This window comes from Cebus imitator, unplaced genomic scaffold (assembly GCF_001604975.1).
Source record: "Cebus imitator isolate Cc_AM_T3 unplaced genomic scaffold, Cebus_imitator-1.0 Scaffold512, whole genome shotgun sequence".
NCBI lineage: Eukaryota > Metazoa > Chordata > Mammalia > Primates > Cebidae > Cebus > Cebus imitator.
In genome coordinates, this window is record NW_016107827.1 from 1,109,971 (window position 1) to 1,128,159 (window position 18,189).

The 18,189-nt window shown below is 42.8% G+C and overlaps 1 protein-coding gene across 1 annotated transcript in view; it reads left to right on the forward strand.

Moving 5' to 3' along the window:
• Window positions 1-18,189, forward strand: part of SNTG2 (syntrophin gamma 2) — a 350,315-nt gene that overhangs the window by 191,536 nt on the left and 140,590 nt on the right. The window contains exons 7-8 of the mRNA XM_017514037.2: window positions 1,576-1,663; window positions 8,349-8,440. Of these exons, the coding sequence (XP_017369526.1) occupies window positions 1,576-1,663; window positions 8,349-8,440 (180 nt within the window). The remainder of the gene's footprint in view (window positions 1-1,575; window positions 1,664-8,348; window positions 8,441-18,189) is intronic.

An 18,189-nucleotide genomic window follows, 5' to 3' on the forward strand; every position in this document is an offset into this window, starting at 1 on the left:
GTGGGCGTGTGAGGCCTCCCAACAGGAATTGAGTGTGTGACGCCTCCCAACAGCACCTGTGTCCCAGAGGCCATCAGCACAGGGTCACCAGCCACATGGACGTGGATGAGGAGGAGAGGGAAGAGAAAGGATGTTGAAATGTCCAGTGGTGTTAGGGGAACGTTTCTGCAGTTCTGCGGATTCTGGTCTGGAGTTTCTAGTGGGAGTTGACAAGGCAAAAGTGACGAGCCTGTCCTATGAGGTTAAGATCTACATGAAGGCACTGACATATGTAAAGATGTCCACAGGCATGGCTGGGGCAGGGTTGCTCAGAGGGCCCGGAGGGAGCACCAGTGGTCGAGGTGGACTGGCCATGCTGGAAAGAAATGTCCTGGGGTGAAATAGGAAGGCATTTATGTTGGATTTCAGGCCATGGGAACTTTCAAACTTTCTAAATCCAGTCTTCAAAACCCACCCAAGGCCCACCAGGTGTCTTAGGGAGCTGTGCAGAACTGTAATATGCCAGGTAGGCAATGACAAGCATGGAAAGTGACTGAAGAAATGAGGAAGAAAGATCAGAGGGAGTGAAGAAGTGGGGCCGGAACCTACCCAGACTGTGAACAGGCTCCATATACAGGAGAGGGCAAGGTGGGATACACCTGGCATAGGAGGGTGAAGTGGGGCAGGAACCTGCCCAAAATGTGGGCAGGCTTTATGTAGAGGAGAGGGCAAGGTGGGCTCTGCCTGGCCTAGGAGGATGAAGTGGGGCAGGAACCTACCCAGACTGTGAACAGGCTCCATATACAGGAGAGGGCAAGGTGGGCTATGCCCAGCCCAGGAGAATGAAGTGGGGCAGGAACCTGCTCAAACTGTGGGCAGGCTCTGCATAGAGGAGAGGGCAAGGTGGGCTATGCCCAGCCCAGGAGAATGAGGACACAGCAGAGGAAGGTTAAGCGTTGTGGGAAGAAGCAGGTGCAGTGAATTCTGACACAGCTTTGCGGCATCTAGACTTCTAGTGTCTCAATCAAATTTAAACAATGGCAAATAGATGTGCACAAAAAGCTGACTTTAGATGCTGTGTTAAAACATACAGGATTGTATGTAAGGTGAGTAAAACAGTGATGGCAATTTGAAATTCCAGCACAGAACTAAGTTCCACCCTATCGAAGTGATAGCCATTGATTTCTTGAGAACTAAAGCATCATTAAAATCTTTAGTATATGTGGTTTTTTATGCCACAGTTAATCCATGTTTTGCCAGTGACTGAACACTGGCTGTTTGTAGTAACAAACTGATTTCTCCGAGGCAACTATGTTCTGGCGGATTGCATTTGTGGGGTTGCAGAGAGCCTGGTGTTGTGCATGATACAGGCAGACCCCTGCTCACTCATGCACCTGTTTATGCAGATAGAGTGTGGGAGGCAGGTGGGATCAGAGGTAATAAACACTTTACTCCAGCTGAGGCTTACAAAGCTTTCCGTGTTTCAGAGGCAACTCTGAATTCTTGGGAAACAGGAGAGGCAGAGAGGTTTTATTTTTTAATTCCATGTCTGGTCCTTTTGCGGTGGTGAAGTAGCTATTTTTGTCTTATTAACAGGTGCATCTTCTGAGAAATGCTGGCGATGAAGTTACCATCACCGTTGAGTATCTCAGGGAAGCACCGGCATTTCTGAAGCTCCCAGTAGGTAAGTGGGAAGAGGAGGGATTCCAGGGTGCTGGAGAAATTCCTTTTTCACCGCATTATTTATCCAGATGCTACACTATGGACTGGGATATTGATCATTTCCTGAGTGTATATTGAGAGAGAAGAAAAGTATAGGCAGGCACTGTGGCATCGTGTATTCCCATGACATTGTTTTAACACACCCATGGGCTTTTTAAAAGGAGGTGTTATCAGAACGTGCCTGTCACTTAACTACTTGGTTTCTTTGTCATGCAAACTCACCATGATTGTATTTACCTGTATGTTAACATATAATCAAAGTTCACTTTAAAATACTTATGTTGACCTGAGAAATTTTCAGTGCAGAAAATGAAAATAATGGTAAATTCCTGCTGTGAGTCCCTGCCATATTTATTGCAAAGCTCGTCATGCTCTATTATACTTGAATTGTGACAGTATGAATGAAAGTGATGAACCCCAAATCTAGAAAAATGTTTTAGTGAAGATAGTTGCTGTATCTTTTACTAATGCTATTCAGCTGTCATGGCTTTATAAAGGTTGGAGTCTCCGCCATTCCTTTGATTTAGCAGTGGGCATCGCTGCCCTCTCTTTGTGGGTAATCAGGAAAGACCTTGAAGGCAAGGCCCAGGCTCCCCCCACCGAAGCCAATATCTGCTGGTGGCTCAAATCTCATGCGTCTGATATGGAATGAGGACCTCCCGCTGAGCTGATGGTCAGGTCCCTTCTCATGGGGGCTGCTGGGCTGTCCTTCCTGCCACTCTCTCATGAGAAGGGACGGCTTCCCTCCCCGGGGGTTTGTATTGGCTGTTTTACTTTCTCCCTCTCTTCCATTGGTGTCCCCATTGTCAATGGCCTTCCTTCCTCTCCTGACCCTAGTGGCACCAGCTGTAGCTCCCAGGCTCATCAGCTGTTGAATTCTGATCATGCATTGGGCTTCTCGTTGATGCAGGAAGGGGGCAGGGAAGTGCCGGCAGGAGAAAGGTGGGTCCCTGGCTAGGGCTCCACCCCCAGGCCTGTGCCTGTGGACCTATGTGAGGACAGGCACTCTGTTCTTACACTCAATGTTGCATTTCCCAATACTGCCCTGGTCCACCATACCCCCGTTCCGTGCCTATAAAAACCCCAAGACCCTAGTGGGCAGAGATGCAAGTGGCTGGACATCCAGAGGAGCAGAGGAGAGGAAGGGCATGTGGCCAGGCACCAGCAGACACCGCAGGCCATCGACTGGCAGAGTGACATGGTGTTTGGCTGGGGTGGTCAGAGGAGAGTCCTGCCGCGGAGTGGCCCGACTCCGGGAGAAAACTACCTTCTCACTCCGTGCCCTCTGGCTCCCCATCCATCTTCTGAGAGCTAACACCACTCAGTAAAACCTGTGCCAATCCTCTAAGCCCATGTGTGATCCGATGCTTCCGGCACACTAAGGCAAGAACCCTGGGATATAGAAAGCCCTCTGTCCTTGTGATAAGGCAGAGGGTCTAACTGAGCTGATTAAGACAAGCCGCCTACAGACGGCAGGACTAAAAGAGCATCCTGGAACACAGGCCCACTGGGGCTGCAGGAGCTGGAAGCATCCACCCCAGATGCTGCCGTGGGTCAGAGCCCCAGAGCCTGCCTGTCTGTGTATCCCCCTCAAGGTCTGAGCAGCGAGGCACCGAGGAAGCCAGCCACTGCCCCATCACAAGCCCTGCAAGGGGACAAGGGAATGCTTCCCGTGTCAGCATCTGATCAAAAGCATTGTTAGACTCATAGCCTGACTTGTGCTTTCATATTCCGGAGCACTCAGGAACAAATCCATTTCAGCAACTCCGTTTTTCCCATCAATCACAGCAGGATAACCACGCTATTCACAGTCTTAGGAAAATCAATCTTCCTGCCATTGTGGTAAACATATCAGTAAGATTCACTGTATGATTCAGCCTATGATCGGTAAGATTCACCAGTCCCTCTGCTAGACAGAGCCACAGGGCTGTGGATGAGGAACTAGAGGGTTCTTGAGGAAAAGAGTCAGGGGCACTGAGGGGCTGTGCATGAGAAACATGAATATTCCCAGGACTGTGGAGGCAGAATAAGTTAGCAACCGGGCAAAAGTTCAAGGGAGCGAAGTGTCATACATGGCACAGTGGTGCACCCCCTGGGGTTTTGAGAAACATTGCTGTGAGTCAGGAAGGGAGTGGGCGTGATGAGGGCTACACGGATGTTCCTGGAGCGGGCAGGGAGGCTCGGGTGTCAGACACACGTCAGGAGGCCCAGCAGTGAGCTCGGATGGGGGAGGAGGACTCACTCTCGAGGGGCAGCGTGAGTGTCTGAGGATCCTGCAGCAGCTGTGACCACACAGGCTCACAAAGGAAGAAACTGAGACACCTCATAGATTTTTGCCAGAAACAAAAGAACATAGTGATTTGGACAGGAGAAGGTGGCATAGATAAAGGAGGAGACAGACGGAAGGCAGGGGGTGCTTTCTGATGTGCGCGGTGGGAGTGGGAGCAGGAGGACATTCACCTTGGGGCTGTTCCTGACTCTCTTGGGTGAGGTGACTTCAGGGGCAGGGTGAGATGGGTGCTGTGTCTAAGCCAGCTTCCCTGGGTGTGGTTGAAGCAGCAGAATAAAGCAGCAGCAGCAACGCTGCAACACCAGATCACAGAGGACTTGCCGCGGGCAGAGGTTTTCACTGTGAGCCCTGGCCTAGGGCCCCACCACACTGGGCTGTGTTTCCCTCTGAGGGTGGGCAGCCCTTGGAATTCTGGTCCCTGAGCCTGAGGGACTGGAGGCTGTCTCTGTCAAGATTCTCATTCCGACTTCTGTCCATGGGCTCTGCTAAAACTCACAGACTCCGGGGTCCGTTGCCAGTGACCTAGAGACTTCTGCGTGCCTTGCCGCGGGACCCGGAGTGGGGCTGTGCTTACTCTAACTGCCCTGCCTGCACAGGCCCCGCTGCACGGGCACCCCACACACCCTGGGGCACATGCATCAGAGGCCAGCCTGTGGCGCAGATCCTGGAGGCCAGGGGTGCTGAGACCCTGTTAATTTAATAATTCTCCTTTATTTCATTCTTTACAATACAAATGTGAAAATCTGAGTGTCCATAACAATTTAAGCACAGCAGCCATAATCTCTGCATAAATTCAGACAAAAAGTCCTCGCTGAATCCACACTGAAAGTGAAATTGCCGTGCCAAGCACACTTCACTTTCTGGCTGCATGAAGCAGAACTCCACCAAGCAGCCCCAGTGAGCGGGGAAAGAGAATATCACGGCAGGTGTGTGCGGAAAATGTCCAGTTTTCACATTTTAAAACGTTTATCAAAGAGAAAATAAACAGCCATTTGAAACTGAGTTAAAGTAGGCTTTTATTTTTCACATAAAGTCAGGCTGTTGGTCTTTTTATAAAGATACAATTCATCACAAAATTCACCATTCTAAAGTAACACTTCAGCAATTTTAAGTATTTCTCTACGCTGTGCAGGCATTGCTGCCATCTAATTCCAAAACGTTTCCAACATCCCAAAAATGAACCCTGTGCCCGTTAGCAGTCAGCCTGTCTCCCCACCCGCCCTCAGCAGCCAGGAGTCTCCTGTCTCTGTGGAGTTGCCTGTGGATGCTCCCGCACTGGGGAGCCTATGTCCGGCGTTGTCCCCCAGCCTAGGTTCAGGGTCTCCGCAGTGTCACCTGCTCCGTGCTGTGTTCTTCTTGGCTGAACAGCATCCCTCATAGGGAATATGTCTGTGCATACAGAACCCTGCACCTGCCCTCGGTGTGGGTTTTGTCTATCCATTTGTCAGCCGGTGGGCGTTTGCTCGTTTCTGTTTGGGGCTGTTGTGAATTATACCCGCCACGAGCAGCCGCGAATGCATTTTCTTGAGAGACGTCTTCTTTCCCATTGAGTGGATGCCAAGGACTGGAGTTCCTGGGGCCTCCCTGTGACTCTAGGTTCAGCTTTTTGAGTGGCTGCCAAGTTATCTTCCACAGAAGCTGCACTGTTTTACAATCCAACCAGCATTGTCGGAGGGTAATCTAAGAAGTTTTGATAGGTTATGGTTAATTTTTTTTAAAGATTAGGTGTTCTAATAAACATCGATCATACATTATATGGTTTTTTTTTTTTTTTTTTTTTTTTTTTTTTTTTTTTGAGATGGATTTTTGCTGTTACCCAAACTGGAGTGCAGTGGCACGATCTCTGCTCACTGCAACCACTGCCTCCCAGTTTCAAGCAATTCTTCTGCCTCAGCCTCCTGAGTAGCTGGGACTACTAGTGCACATCACCACGGCTCTGCTAATTTTTGTATTTTTAGTAGAGATGGGATTTCACCATGTTGGTCAGGCTGGTCTCAAACTCCTGACCTCAAGCGATCCACCCACCTTGGCCTCTCAAAGTGCTGGGATTACAGGTGTGAGCCACCCCACCCAGCCCACTGTATGTTTTCTTATATGATTGTTTATTTTTGACAACAACTAAGTCTGTTTTTATCATTAAGAATTCTTGATACTGGCTTTTTAAAAAATAATGGACTTTAATTGGTGATAGATACGACTATTCGCATTTCTGTTCTGGGGATATAGATGAAAAGATACCCATTCATCAGAAATAAATTAGTGGAAACTTACAGCCTAAGCATGACTGTTGAATGTGAATTTGTTGACTATTTACCTGTTCATTCATTCAGTCAACGGCAGCTTGGGTTTGCTGCCATTAGTCATGTGCCTCCCTGTATACAGCATGGACCTTGGGATTTTAGAAGACTGCAGTCATCAAACATATTGTGATTTTGCTCTCAAATTACTGGTAAGGTGATTACAGATATAAAATAACAGGCATTGGGAAAAAGTTGCAAATAGATGACAGTGAAATGTGTGTCTGAAAGCAAAGGGCAGATTTGGGCACTGTCTCAACAATGACCCCGTGAAACGCGCTGGGTGCTGTGTGGAGCGGAAGGCTGGCCTGCAGCGGAGTTTTCACCAGGCAGTAAACCGTGGTCAGTGAAAAAGAAAAGTTCCTCGTCTAGTAAAATTGACAACTACCATCTAAACAAAGCTAAGCACTTCATACCTTATTTCCCTGAAGGCTTTCCAAGTTTCTCAATATCTTGATTTTCATGAAGGAATAAAGTATGAAGTGTTTTATAAAAATATTAGTCTTTATCCTGACCAACATAGCGAAACCCCGTCTCTACTAAAAATACAAAAAATTAGCTGGGCATGGTGGTGGGTGCCTGTAATCCCAGCTACTTGGGAGGCTGAGGCAGGAGAATCACTTGAACCTGGGAGGTGGAGTTTACAGTGAGCCAAGATCGTGCCACTGCACTCCAGCCTGGGCAACAAGACCGAGACTCCGTTCCCCCACCAAAAAAAGAACAAAAGAAAAGAATGAAAAATATTAGTCTTTGTAGACATTATACAGCTTGAAAAAGTATTCCGGCGAGACGTGTTAACGCGCTGAACATCGCACATCCCATGTACAGAGGCGGGGTTGGAGATGAGAGGGCCTCAACTCCCCAAGCCATATGGCGTTCCTGTCTGCACCCAGCAAGGCTGGTAGTCACATCATGACTCTGTGTGGTGCCAATCGAGCTTCCCTTTAATCCCAGGAAATAGACGGCACAACAGGGCATCTCAAATGCAAACGCACTGAGCTGTGTCCCCAGGCTTTCTTCAGCTTCACAGGGGTCTTTCCTGCAGGAGGCCTGGGGCGAGTTCAAGCCTCCGCGCTGCAAGCAGTGCCATGTGGTTGGATGACCGACCGACGGCTGGCTGGTGATGGCTCCTCCTGCTAGTGCTGTTCTCAGGGCTTCTTTCCTCTTTCCAAGCAGTCAGGGCCTGGTCTCCACTCAGGGATGCCTCAAGGGCTCCTTTCTCAGTGTCTGGCGGCCTTTCCCTTCCTCCTGGCCGGGAATCTGGCATGGTCAGGCTGCTGTGTTCACAGATCTGTCTTTATGTGGCAATTCAACAAAAATGCTGGGCTGAAACACTGAGGCACGTGGGAACTGCCCACTCTTGTAGTCTGGGCTGAAGGTATTGGTGGGAAGGGACAAAAAGGAACAAACACAGCCTTTCTCCCTGAGCTGTTCCCAGGACCCAGGAAAGGCCATGAGACTGCTCTGCATCCGCTGGGTAATCCATGCAGCGTGAAGATCTGTGAACTGTTTGCTCCTGTTTAACAGGTGTGAGCTCTGGTTGCATGAGCCTGTATTTCCAGGGAAATTATGTTATGAGCACCTGCTTTACCTGTAATGTGCTAGGTGCTTTGAGTGTGAGCTTTTCAGTATTATCTCCAGAAGAACCTTTTGAGCTGTCTGGTAGGGTCATCTCCTTTCAAGAGAGAGCACTGAGATCATCGAGGGCATCTCATGCTGACCGTTCTGGGGGCCGTGTTGACAGAAGGGCCTGGGCTCCAGGGGCACGCCTTCCCGCTGCCGCTGCTGTCCCTCCACCCGGGAGCCCTGGCAGGAGCTGGCAGCAGTCCCTCCCTTCCATCTGAGGTCGGATCTTAGTGCGGAGACCATATCACAGGGCAGGAAAGCGAGGGTCAGTCAGGGGTGACCCAGCCCATAACTGGGCACCAGCCTCTCTGAGAATGAGCAGGCATTTTGGTGCTGCTGACTCCCACGCGTCGCTAGGACTGAAGTCGCTGCATGGCCACAGTGCGCTCTGTTGGTGGCACCGTTTGGAAGGAATGTCTCTGGTTTTGTTGCAGGGTCCCCAGGACCATCCAGCGACCACAGCAGCGGGGCCTCCTCTCCCCTCTTTGACAGTGGTTTGCATCTGAACGGAAACTCCAGTAATACCGTAAGCATATGGATTCTCATTAAATTTTATTTTAACAGAACCATCAGTAGCCCAGGGATAACCTCTAGACAATTAAAAAGATGCTGTATTGTCAGTGAAGGTAACTGTGATGGATTGAGAGGAAATGCTGAAAACGCAGATTCAAGGTGCTGTCCTGTTGACGTCCTCTCCCACGTGGGACACCTAGTGATTGCGTTGCAGGATATTTTAAGCTCGTGATTCACAGCTTCTCAGGGAGCAGGCAAGAATATGTGGAGTGCTGCCTTCGACTTACTGTACCACCTTGACTGTAGGAAGGGCTGCAGGTTATTTTTAGGAAACTTCCGAGAGACTCACATAAATTTCTTAACAGAAAACACCTAAGGAGGTGTGAACACTACATATTGCAGTGAGTTTTAATCACTTTCCAAATTTCCACCCTCCCAAGAACACCAGACTCCAGCAAAAAGGAGATCCTGCAGCTCCCTGGGGCACTGCTCACACCCTGCTCCCTCAGACGCCTGGGCTCCGACTCCTGCAGGGTGACCTGTGAGCAGCACCGCTTGGGGAATTTCATCCACAGACTCATTAGTGCATGAGAAATGTAGAAGTTTTATGATAAATTGTATCCAGTCATGGCACCAAAATGGCCAGATACTTGATCCACAGGGAGAACCTAGAGAAAATATTCACGCTTGTCCAATCTGCGTTTTTAAGATGCCTGACCACTCTATTTCTAAATGTTCAATTGAGCTCTTGATAATTAAAAATTGCATTTAGACTCCGCATCAGTTATGAAGCAAAATAATAAAGCAAATGCCCATGAAATTGCAGTTCTCATCAATAATTAGAATATTGTCCCTGGCTTTGCACCTGTGCACACTTGCCTGCCCAGAGATATAAGCATTCTTGAATTATGTGTTTGTCATTCCCTTGTTTAAAAAAGCAGTTTTATCTACCTTTCTCTAAAAATATACCATTTCCTTTTATTGCAAGGCTTATAAAATACGATTCTGCCATAGTCTTCTGAGGTTTGCGTGTTTACTTACTGTTGTATTGCTGTGGGGTTTTTTTTTTCTGTATGATATTTGTGTTTCTGTGAGGTTTTTTGCTGTATGATATTTTACTACGGTTTATTTATCCATCGTCAGTTGCCCATGGACACTTGCCTTTAGTTTTATGTTTGTTTTTCCAGTTTATCAGCATTAAAATCAGGGCTGCCATAAAGATACTTATAAATGTCTCTTGGCTGTTCTATAAGGTAGAATTTCTGAGGGCTGGATTATCCCAGGTTGTTCTATTTTCAAAATAATGACAAGTTTTCTACAAAAGTGGCTGTGCAGTTTATATTCCCACAGCTCTGGGGAATTCCAGTCAAGCCACAGCCTCTCCAGTGCTGGGTGATTTTTGACTTAGTATTCAAAGTATAGTAGCTGTGCAGTGGTTATTTCTCTGGGGCTGTATTTCATTTCCATCATTACTAATGTGTTTTGTTTACTTTTCTTATTTGTATTTTCCTTTGGTTTTTCCTCTTCTGGGAAATGCTGTTCATGTCTTTCGCCCATTTACTTTTCTGATTATCTTTTTTCCTACAAATCATTGAATGTTTAATAATTATCTTTTTTCTTACAAACCATTGAAATGTTTAGTATATACTTGGTAATAATATTTTGGTGGTAATGTGTTGAAAATCTCTTCCTACAACTTATAACTTGTCCTTTCATGTTATTTGTGCTATCTTTTGATGAACAGAAGTTAACTTCAATGTAGCCAGATGCCTCAGTGTATTCCTATTGCAATTTGTGGTTTTAGAATCTTGTTCAAGAAAACGTTTTTAAGTTCATAAAGATATTTGCTTTTATTTTCCTCTAAATATTGTTAATATTTGCTTTTGACATTAGGTCTCTAAATTCCATGAGATCTATTTTTGTTAAACCTGTGAAAGGTGGAGTTCCAGGTGCATTTTTGTGGGTGACCAGTTGTCTCAACACTGTTTCTAGGTGATGTGCAGTGCCACAGCTCACACATAACCAGCGCCTTGAGCACAGGTGTGTGCTGCTGAGACCTCTGTTGTGTTCTGTTGGTCAGTATCAACAGCAATATCACATTATGTAATTACTAGATATTTATAATAAATTTGTATCATCTGTAGGCCTAACGCTCTTGCCACCTCCCAAATCACTCTATTTTTTCCATCCTCTCTCTTCCTTTGTTTTTTTCTTGTGAATTTCAATAGCTCTTGATCAGATTCTACAAAAAGCAGCGTTGGGATTTTGACTGTAATTGCCAGATTTACTGGGGAGAATCAAACCTTTCTGACTCACCTTTCCTGCTTGTGAAAAGGATATTTATTTTCTATTTTGAATGAATACTACTCCATTTCTTTCCACATTCTTTAATATTTCCCTATGGAGTCTTTTTAAAATTAATTTTACAAGAGGACTGTACAATTCCATTTGTCTATAACACTCCGTCCCCCAAGCCGGCACCGTTCAGCAGGGAGAAACTGCCCTCCCACCCTTTCTGTGCAGTTATCCTCAGGGTGTTTCTCCCCCTGTGTGGCCGCAGCTTGTTGAGTGAATTCCAAGCTCTTTCTGGAAGGGGATGCAGAGCAGGGGTCATGATTCAGTGCTATTTCAGGAAAGGTCAGATGGTCTGTGCAGATCTGATATGCACAATGGAAAAGTAACATGAGAGCAGCATTGAAGGGAGGCTACCTGGAGCTCCCGGTCCTTCAGGCTTCAGCAGATGTGATTCTCATGTCAAGCAGTGTTGAAGGGAGGCTGCCTGGATCTCCTGGTTCTTCAGGCTTTGGTGGATGTGATCCTGCACATGTATCCCTGAACCTAAAATAAAGTTTTGTGGTTTTTTTTAAACTTTAACAAAAATTGACAAATGGGGTCTAATTCAACTAAAGAGCTTCTGCACAGCAAAAGCAACTATCATCAGAGTGAACAGGCAAGTTACAGAGTGGGAGAAAATATTTGCAATCTATCCATCTAACAAAGATCTAATATCCAGGATCTACAAGAAACTTAAACAAATTTATAAGAAAAAAAAAACCCTATTAAATATGGGCAAAGGACATGAACAGACATTTCTCAAAAGAAGACATTTGTGCGGCCAACAAACATATGAAAAAAATCTCATCATCACTGGTCCTCAGAGAATTGCAAATCAAAACAACAAAGAGATACCATCTCAGGGCAGTCAGAATGGTGATTAAAAAGTCAAGAAACAACAGATGATGTCCAGGTTGCAGAGAAATAGGAACACTTTTACACTGTTAGTGGGAGTGTAAATTCATTCAACCATTGTGAAAGATTGTGTGGTGATTCCTCAAAGATCTGGAACCAGAAATACGTTTTGACCCAGCAGTCCCATTACTGGGTATATACCCAAAGGAATGTAAATCATTCTATTATGCCAGTACTACATGTATGTGTGTGTTCTTTGCAGCACTATTCACAATAACAACGACATGGAACTAACCCAAATGCCCATCAATGATAGACTGGATAAAGAAAATATGTTACGGCTACACCATGGAATACTATGCAGCCATAAAAAGGAACAAGATTTGTCCTTTGCTGGGACATGGATGGAGCTGGAAGCCATTATCCTCAGCAAACTAAGGCAGGAACAGAAAACCAAACACCACATATTCTCACTTATAAGTGGGAACTGATCTATGAGAACATATGGACACAGGGAGGGGAACAACAGACACTGGGGCCTGGCAGGAAGTGGGGGGTCATGGGAGGAGAGAGAGCATCAGGAAAAATAGCTAATGCACGCTAGGCTTAATACCTAGGTGATGGGTTGATAGGTGCAGCAAACCACCGTGGCACACGTTTACTTATGTAGCAAACCTGCACATCCTCCACATGTACCCTGGAATGGAATTTTTAAAAATAAAAATTAAAAAAAAAAAAAAACTTTAAAAGGAGCCAGAAGTTAAAAAAAGAAAACAATAATAAAATTGACAACTTTCTTCTCAACAAAAACAAGAGAAGTTAGAAAATATGAAATGACACCTTTAAAGTATGAAAAAAAAATTAATTCCTATTTAAAATTCTCTACCCAGTAAACATGTTGCAAAAGTGAAGAAAAAAAATAAAATATTTTCTGACAGAAAAGAGTGAATTGTTTTCAGTAAACCAGCACTTTAAATTTATTTTTTTAAAGAAACTAAGGATACCCACATAGCCCTTCAAGTTGGCATGCACTTCTTGATGTGAAAGAAGATTATTGACATACTGCTGAATAAAAACATTTTAATAATTTTATTTATATAAATTTGTCACAAAAGATTAGCAGTGATTGCATGTGTTGTTAAATACGAGATAATTTTTATTTTTATCAGACCACTATATTGTTGAAATTTGGGGCAATAAATATATATCTTTTTATTGTTGTTCTTTAAAATATTTTTAATTATATGATAAACACTCCTAGAATAATGTCAAGGGAAAAAAACATAGATGAAAATTTTTAAAAGTTTCAAAATCCTGTAAGAATTTTAAAGACATTCTAGTTGGTTTTCTGGATGGTTATTTTAATCATCTAAAAGCCAATTTGCTGTGCACTGTTAGTTGACCATTGGGCCCTCTCTTGTCAAGATAATTTAGAGCATGTGATTATTCTCTGTGCTTAAGAGTGTATTTTATAGCACATCGCGAAGTGGTAATACTGGCATTGACAGTGTCTATGGACAGGCAGATAAAACAGATGGTACAATTTCTTCCTTGAAAGAGGTGAGTTGGAAACTTTCTAAACTCAAAGAATTTAGGCTTCTTTGATTGCTGCGTTTTCAGACTCACCACCTTCACTCTGATCCTCCCAGGACCAGGCCTGATGGAGCCAAAAGCAAAGTTTATCATGTTCAGAGCAGCCTTGTAATCACAAGAAACCCAGAGGACTGGTTTCCATCTTCACAATTGGGTACCTCTGACCCCTGATGCATTAGCAACTTCTCCCTCTAGAGGTGGGTTAGGTGGTGCATAATGTTTTCTCTCTGTCCAGACAGCTGGAGTAATTCCCTGTGCTAGATTATATATTTGGCAGTGTTTCTATGTTATTATTTGAAGCTAAATTATTAACTATCTGCTTTCCCAGAAGTCACATTTCTCATTTCTTCCTCTGATGCCTCCTAGAAGTTGAATCTTGCAGAGAGCTTTTATTTCCAGTTTCTGAATATCCTCTCCTGGCACCTGAGTATAGCACACATCATTTAAGATTATAATTTCATTATTTACACTATGCCATTTTTGTCTCAAGAATACTTACTAAACATTTATAGTGAAGGAAAATCTCACTCACCTTAATATCATGTGTTTAGATTTGAAAGCACAGAATCCATTGCTCTTTCACCTGTTGCTGAATCCATCGCTCCTTCTTCCAATCTTCTGCAAATTCTGCCCTGACTGGCTTGTTAATTGGCTAGTGTGCAGCTACCCTTCAAAGGGTGCCAAGAGGCCTTGCTCTCTGATTGCGTGCTTGTGCAAAATGCCTTTCTTCTCCTCCGGAGATGGTGCTTTCACTCAGTGTTCTGGGTTCTTTTGGGTGTATACTCAGGAGTGCAGTTGCAGGGTGATATGACACGTGTATGTACTTATCTTTAGCAGATTCTGCTCGGCAGTTTTTCAAATAGATTATATCAACTAGCCACCAGCAAGGTAGGGTGTGAGAGTTCCAGTTTTACATTCTCGCATCATTTTGTGTCATGCCTTCACCAATAAGGCTGGTCAGTTAGTGAATGGTATCTCCTCAGTAACCACAACACAATGGCAAAACAGCAAGTTCAGAAAAATTGATGGGAATTAGAAACCTTATGATTCAATCTGGGTATTTTATTGTATATATCTATCTGTGTGTGTGTGTACATATAAAACAACTTAAAATATTTTCAGAAGTTATATATACACTCTCAGTTCATGAAGTTTTTCTTCAAAAAATTCAGATGCAGAAGGAATTTATTCCTGCTGAAGGAAAAATTAAGGAACATAGAATATATAGTTATTCAGAAGAGGAAATAAATTAGCATTACAAAAGAGTTTTTAATGTATATCCTTATTTTCCTCTCTTCTTCTGAGCCCTCCAAACTGCCCTGACCTCTGCCCATTACTCAGTTCCAAATTAACTTGCACATTTTCACGTATCTTTATAGCAATACCTCAGCAATACTCCTGGTACCAATTTTCTGTATTAGTCTGTTCTCATATCGCTATCAAGAAATACCTGAAACTGGGTAATATTGGTTCATAGTTCCACAGGATATACAGGAAATATGACTTATGCAATCATGTTATAAGGCAAAGGGGGAGCAGAGAGCTCTTACACAGCCAGAGCGGGTGGAAGAGCAAGAAGGCTGAGGTGCTGCACACTTTTAAACCACCAGATTTTATGAAAACTCACTCTCATGAGAAGAACAAGGGGAAATCTGTGCTCATGATCCAATCACCTCTCACCAAGTTCTTTTCCAATATTGCAGATTGCAATTCAACATGAGATTTTGGTGGCAACACAAATCTAAACCATATTAATGACGTATATTAAAAATTAAAGATATAAACAATCAAGAGACTCACACATGACTGCAGAGGTTATAAATCAAATGAATCTGCTAGATATTATAAACATTTAAACAGAAATATTAGTTCACTGTTAAGCAGAACTTTAGAACTGGAGAGGTTTTGTGCATGGAAGACAAACGTGAGGTGGCAGCTAAGAATTCAGCACGGGGAATGGAGAGGGGCTGCAGAGACAGGCCGAAGAGGTCTAGCACATGTGCACCCATCAGGGCGCCAGAACTACGTGCTACTCGGAAGGATGGAGGAGAGGCAATATTTGAATACATAATGAATGGTAATTTTCTGGAGATAAAAATTTACAGCATATGAATTTACAAATTCAGAAAGAACAATGTATCCAAAGTAGGATAATGGCATTGATTCATCTTATGTGCCCACTTGGCAAGGACATGGTGCCCAGATAGGTGGTCAAATATTGTTCTAGACTTTTCTATGAAGGTTTTAGATGAGAATAACACATGAGTGGCTTTGGGCAAATCATATGGTCCCCCCTACTGTGGGTAGACCTCATCCAATCAGTTGAAGGCCTTAAAACAAAAGAGTGATCTCACCAAGCAAGAAGGGATTCTGCCAGCTGCTGGTCTTTGGGCTTAAACTTCAGCCACTTCCTGGGGCTCCAGCCTGCTGGCCCATCCCATCAGATTTTGGGCTTGCCAAGCCTCCACAATCACATAAGCCAGTCCCTTAAAATAAATCTCTCTCTCTCTGTCTACACACACACACACACACACACGGCGCCTCATTGGTTCTGTTTCTCAGAAGAACCCTGACTAACACAGTAGTTAAAGGAAATCCAACTCTAGGCAAACTATTGTGAAACTACAGAGCACCAAGAACCAATAGACAGTCTTAAAATCAGCTGGAGAAAGCAGAGATCACTTCCAAAGGATGGCGATTTAGTTGACAGCAGACTTCTCAACAACAGTGGAAGCCAGAATATAGTCCAATATTATTTTCACAATTATGTAGGAAAGAAAAATAACTGTTGAGCTATCTTTGTGATACTCATAAAACTATCTTTCCAGAACAAAGTAAAAATAAAGATTTATTTACAGAAAGAGGGTCTGAAAGAGCACTTTACCAACAGACTTTCAACAATATAATGTCTAAAGGACATACTTCAGGAAGACAAACAGGATTCTAGAAGGGCAGCTGGTGAGTAGAGGACATGGACATGTATATGGCTCCAGCAGGTGTTAGCTTTATAAAGTAATGCACCACTGATGTCTGTGTCCAGTATCTTAGGTTAAGAAAGAACAGACACAGCATAGTAAAAACAATAGCTTACAATTCAGAATGAGGCGGTTGGATGTAAAGTACATTCTGAAGTCCTCGTATCGTTAAGATACTTCACAGATTACATTAGGTATGCCTAGTAAAACATCAGAGATACATACTTGACCAGTAAAGATAAGTAAAATGAAAAAAGAACAAATTAATTACAAAAAAAACCCTGAAAATAGAAATGAGAGAAATACAGAAAAAGAAGAAAATGAAAGAGCCAAAGGTAAGGGGGTAGACTTGAATACAAATACAGCAGAAATAAAATAAATGTAAATAGATAAATTTTCTAGATAAGAGTCAGAGGTTTATTAGATAAAATAATAACAAACAAGAAATTCAGCTTTTGCTATTTAAAAGAGACACATACAAAATAAATTTTAATGCATTTTATTGACAGTCAATGGAAGGAATAAAATATATATACAATAATAATGACCAATACCAGAAAACAGACATTAAGACAAAGTACATTGTTAAACATAGAAAGGATAATTTTCAATTTGCCTGAAAGACATGAAGAATTTCCACTTAGCTACAAAATACATGAATTTTTCAAAGGTATTAATATGAAAACCAATCTACTATCTCCTTTTGAGGTCACAGTCATCTCTCTCAAATTTTGAAAAGTCAGATAGAAGTCTTAGTTGAAATGGAATAGCTTTGAACAGTAAAATTAACAAAGTTGAACACATGGGCATAGTAGTTCCTCAGTCCAATGGCAAATCTTAGTAAATATATTTTTAATGGTGAATCTTTAAGTTAATTCCTATTGAAATCAGAAATAAGAAAAGATACCTACTGATATTTATTTTGAAAGAAATACTGAAATGGAGGTTCTGATAAGTGCACTGTGACAAGAAAAAGCAGCAAAAGCATGATTATTGGAAAAGAAGAAATGGGACTGTCATTATTTCTAGATGACAGGAAAATGCAGCCAAATACACTGTGTAATATGAAAACAACGAGAGATCAATAATGTGCCTGAAGATAAGAATAACATAAAAAGTCAACTACAATTATATTCAAAAATAGAAAGCATAATAAAAATATGTTAAAGTATAAGGTAGCAAAATATTTGTAAGACCTTTATAAAAAAATATGAAATAGAAAGATATACCATATGTATGGGTAGAAAAACCTCAATATCCTAAATATGATGAGTCTTCCCAAGTGCATGTATACATTTCAAGAGGTTTCAATATATATCATGTGAGGATAATTGTAGAAATTAACAAGACAGTTGTCAACATACTTGCAAGAGGAAAGTCCCAGAATAGTCAGGGTATTATTGAAACAGGAGTTGGGGGTCTTGTTTTCCCAGATACTTTATTTAAAGATACTGCAATTAAGATAGCATGCAGGATCACATGAAATGACAAACTGACACAAGAAAGGAAATATAAAGGGACTCTATCTTATATGGAATAATTGATATAACAGAGCGTGCCTTAGAGAACACTGGAAAAAATAAGGAAGCTTGGAATAAAACATACATTTCACATGGATTAAAAATTAATATAGGAAGCCATATCTTTAAAGCCTTTGGGAAGAAAATCAGGATAATTTTATGATCTCGGGAAAGGGGAAAACTTTAAATCTTAAAAAGTGACAGATTTTACTGCACTGAAAAGGTTTCTGTTAAACACTATAGTAATGTGGAAAGACAAACTGAACTTGGGGGAAAAAGAAAATATATACATATATATATATATATATATACACACACACATACAGTCATCCCATAGGGAACTGGTTCTAGGGCACAATGCAGATAACAAAATACATAGATGCTCAAGGCCCTCATATGAAATCATATACTATTTACATATAACTTGCCCACATTCTCCCATATACTTTAAATCATCTGTAGATTACTTTTAATACCTAATACAG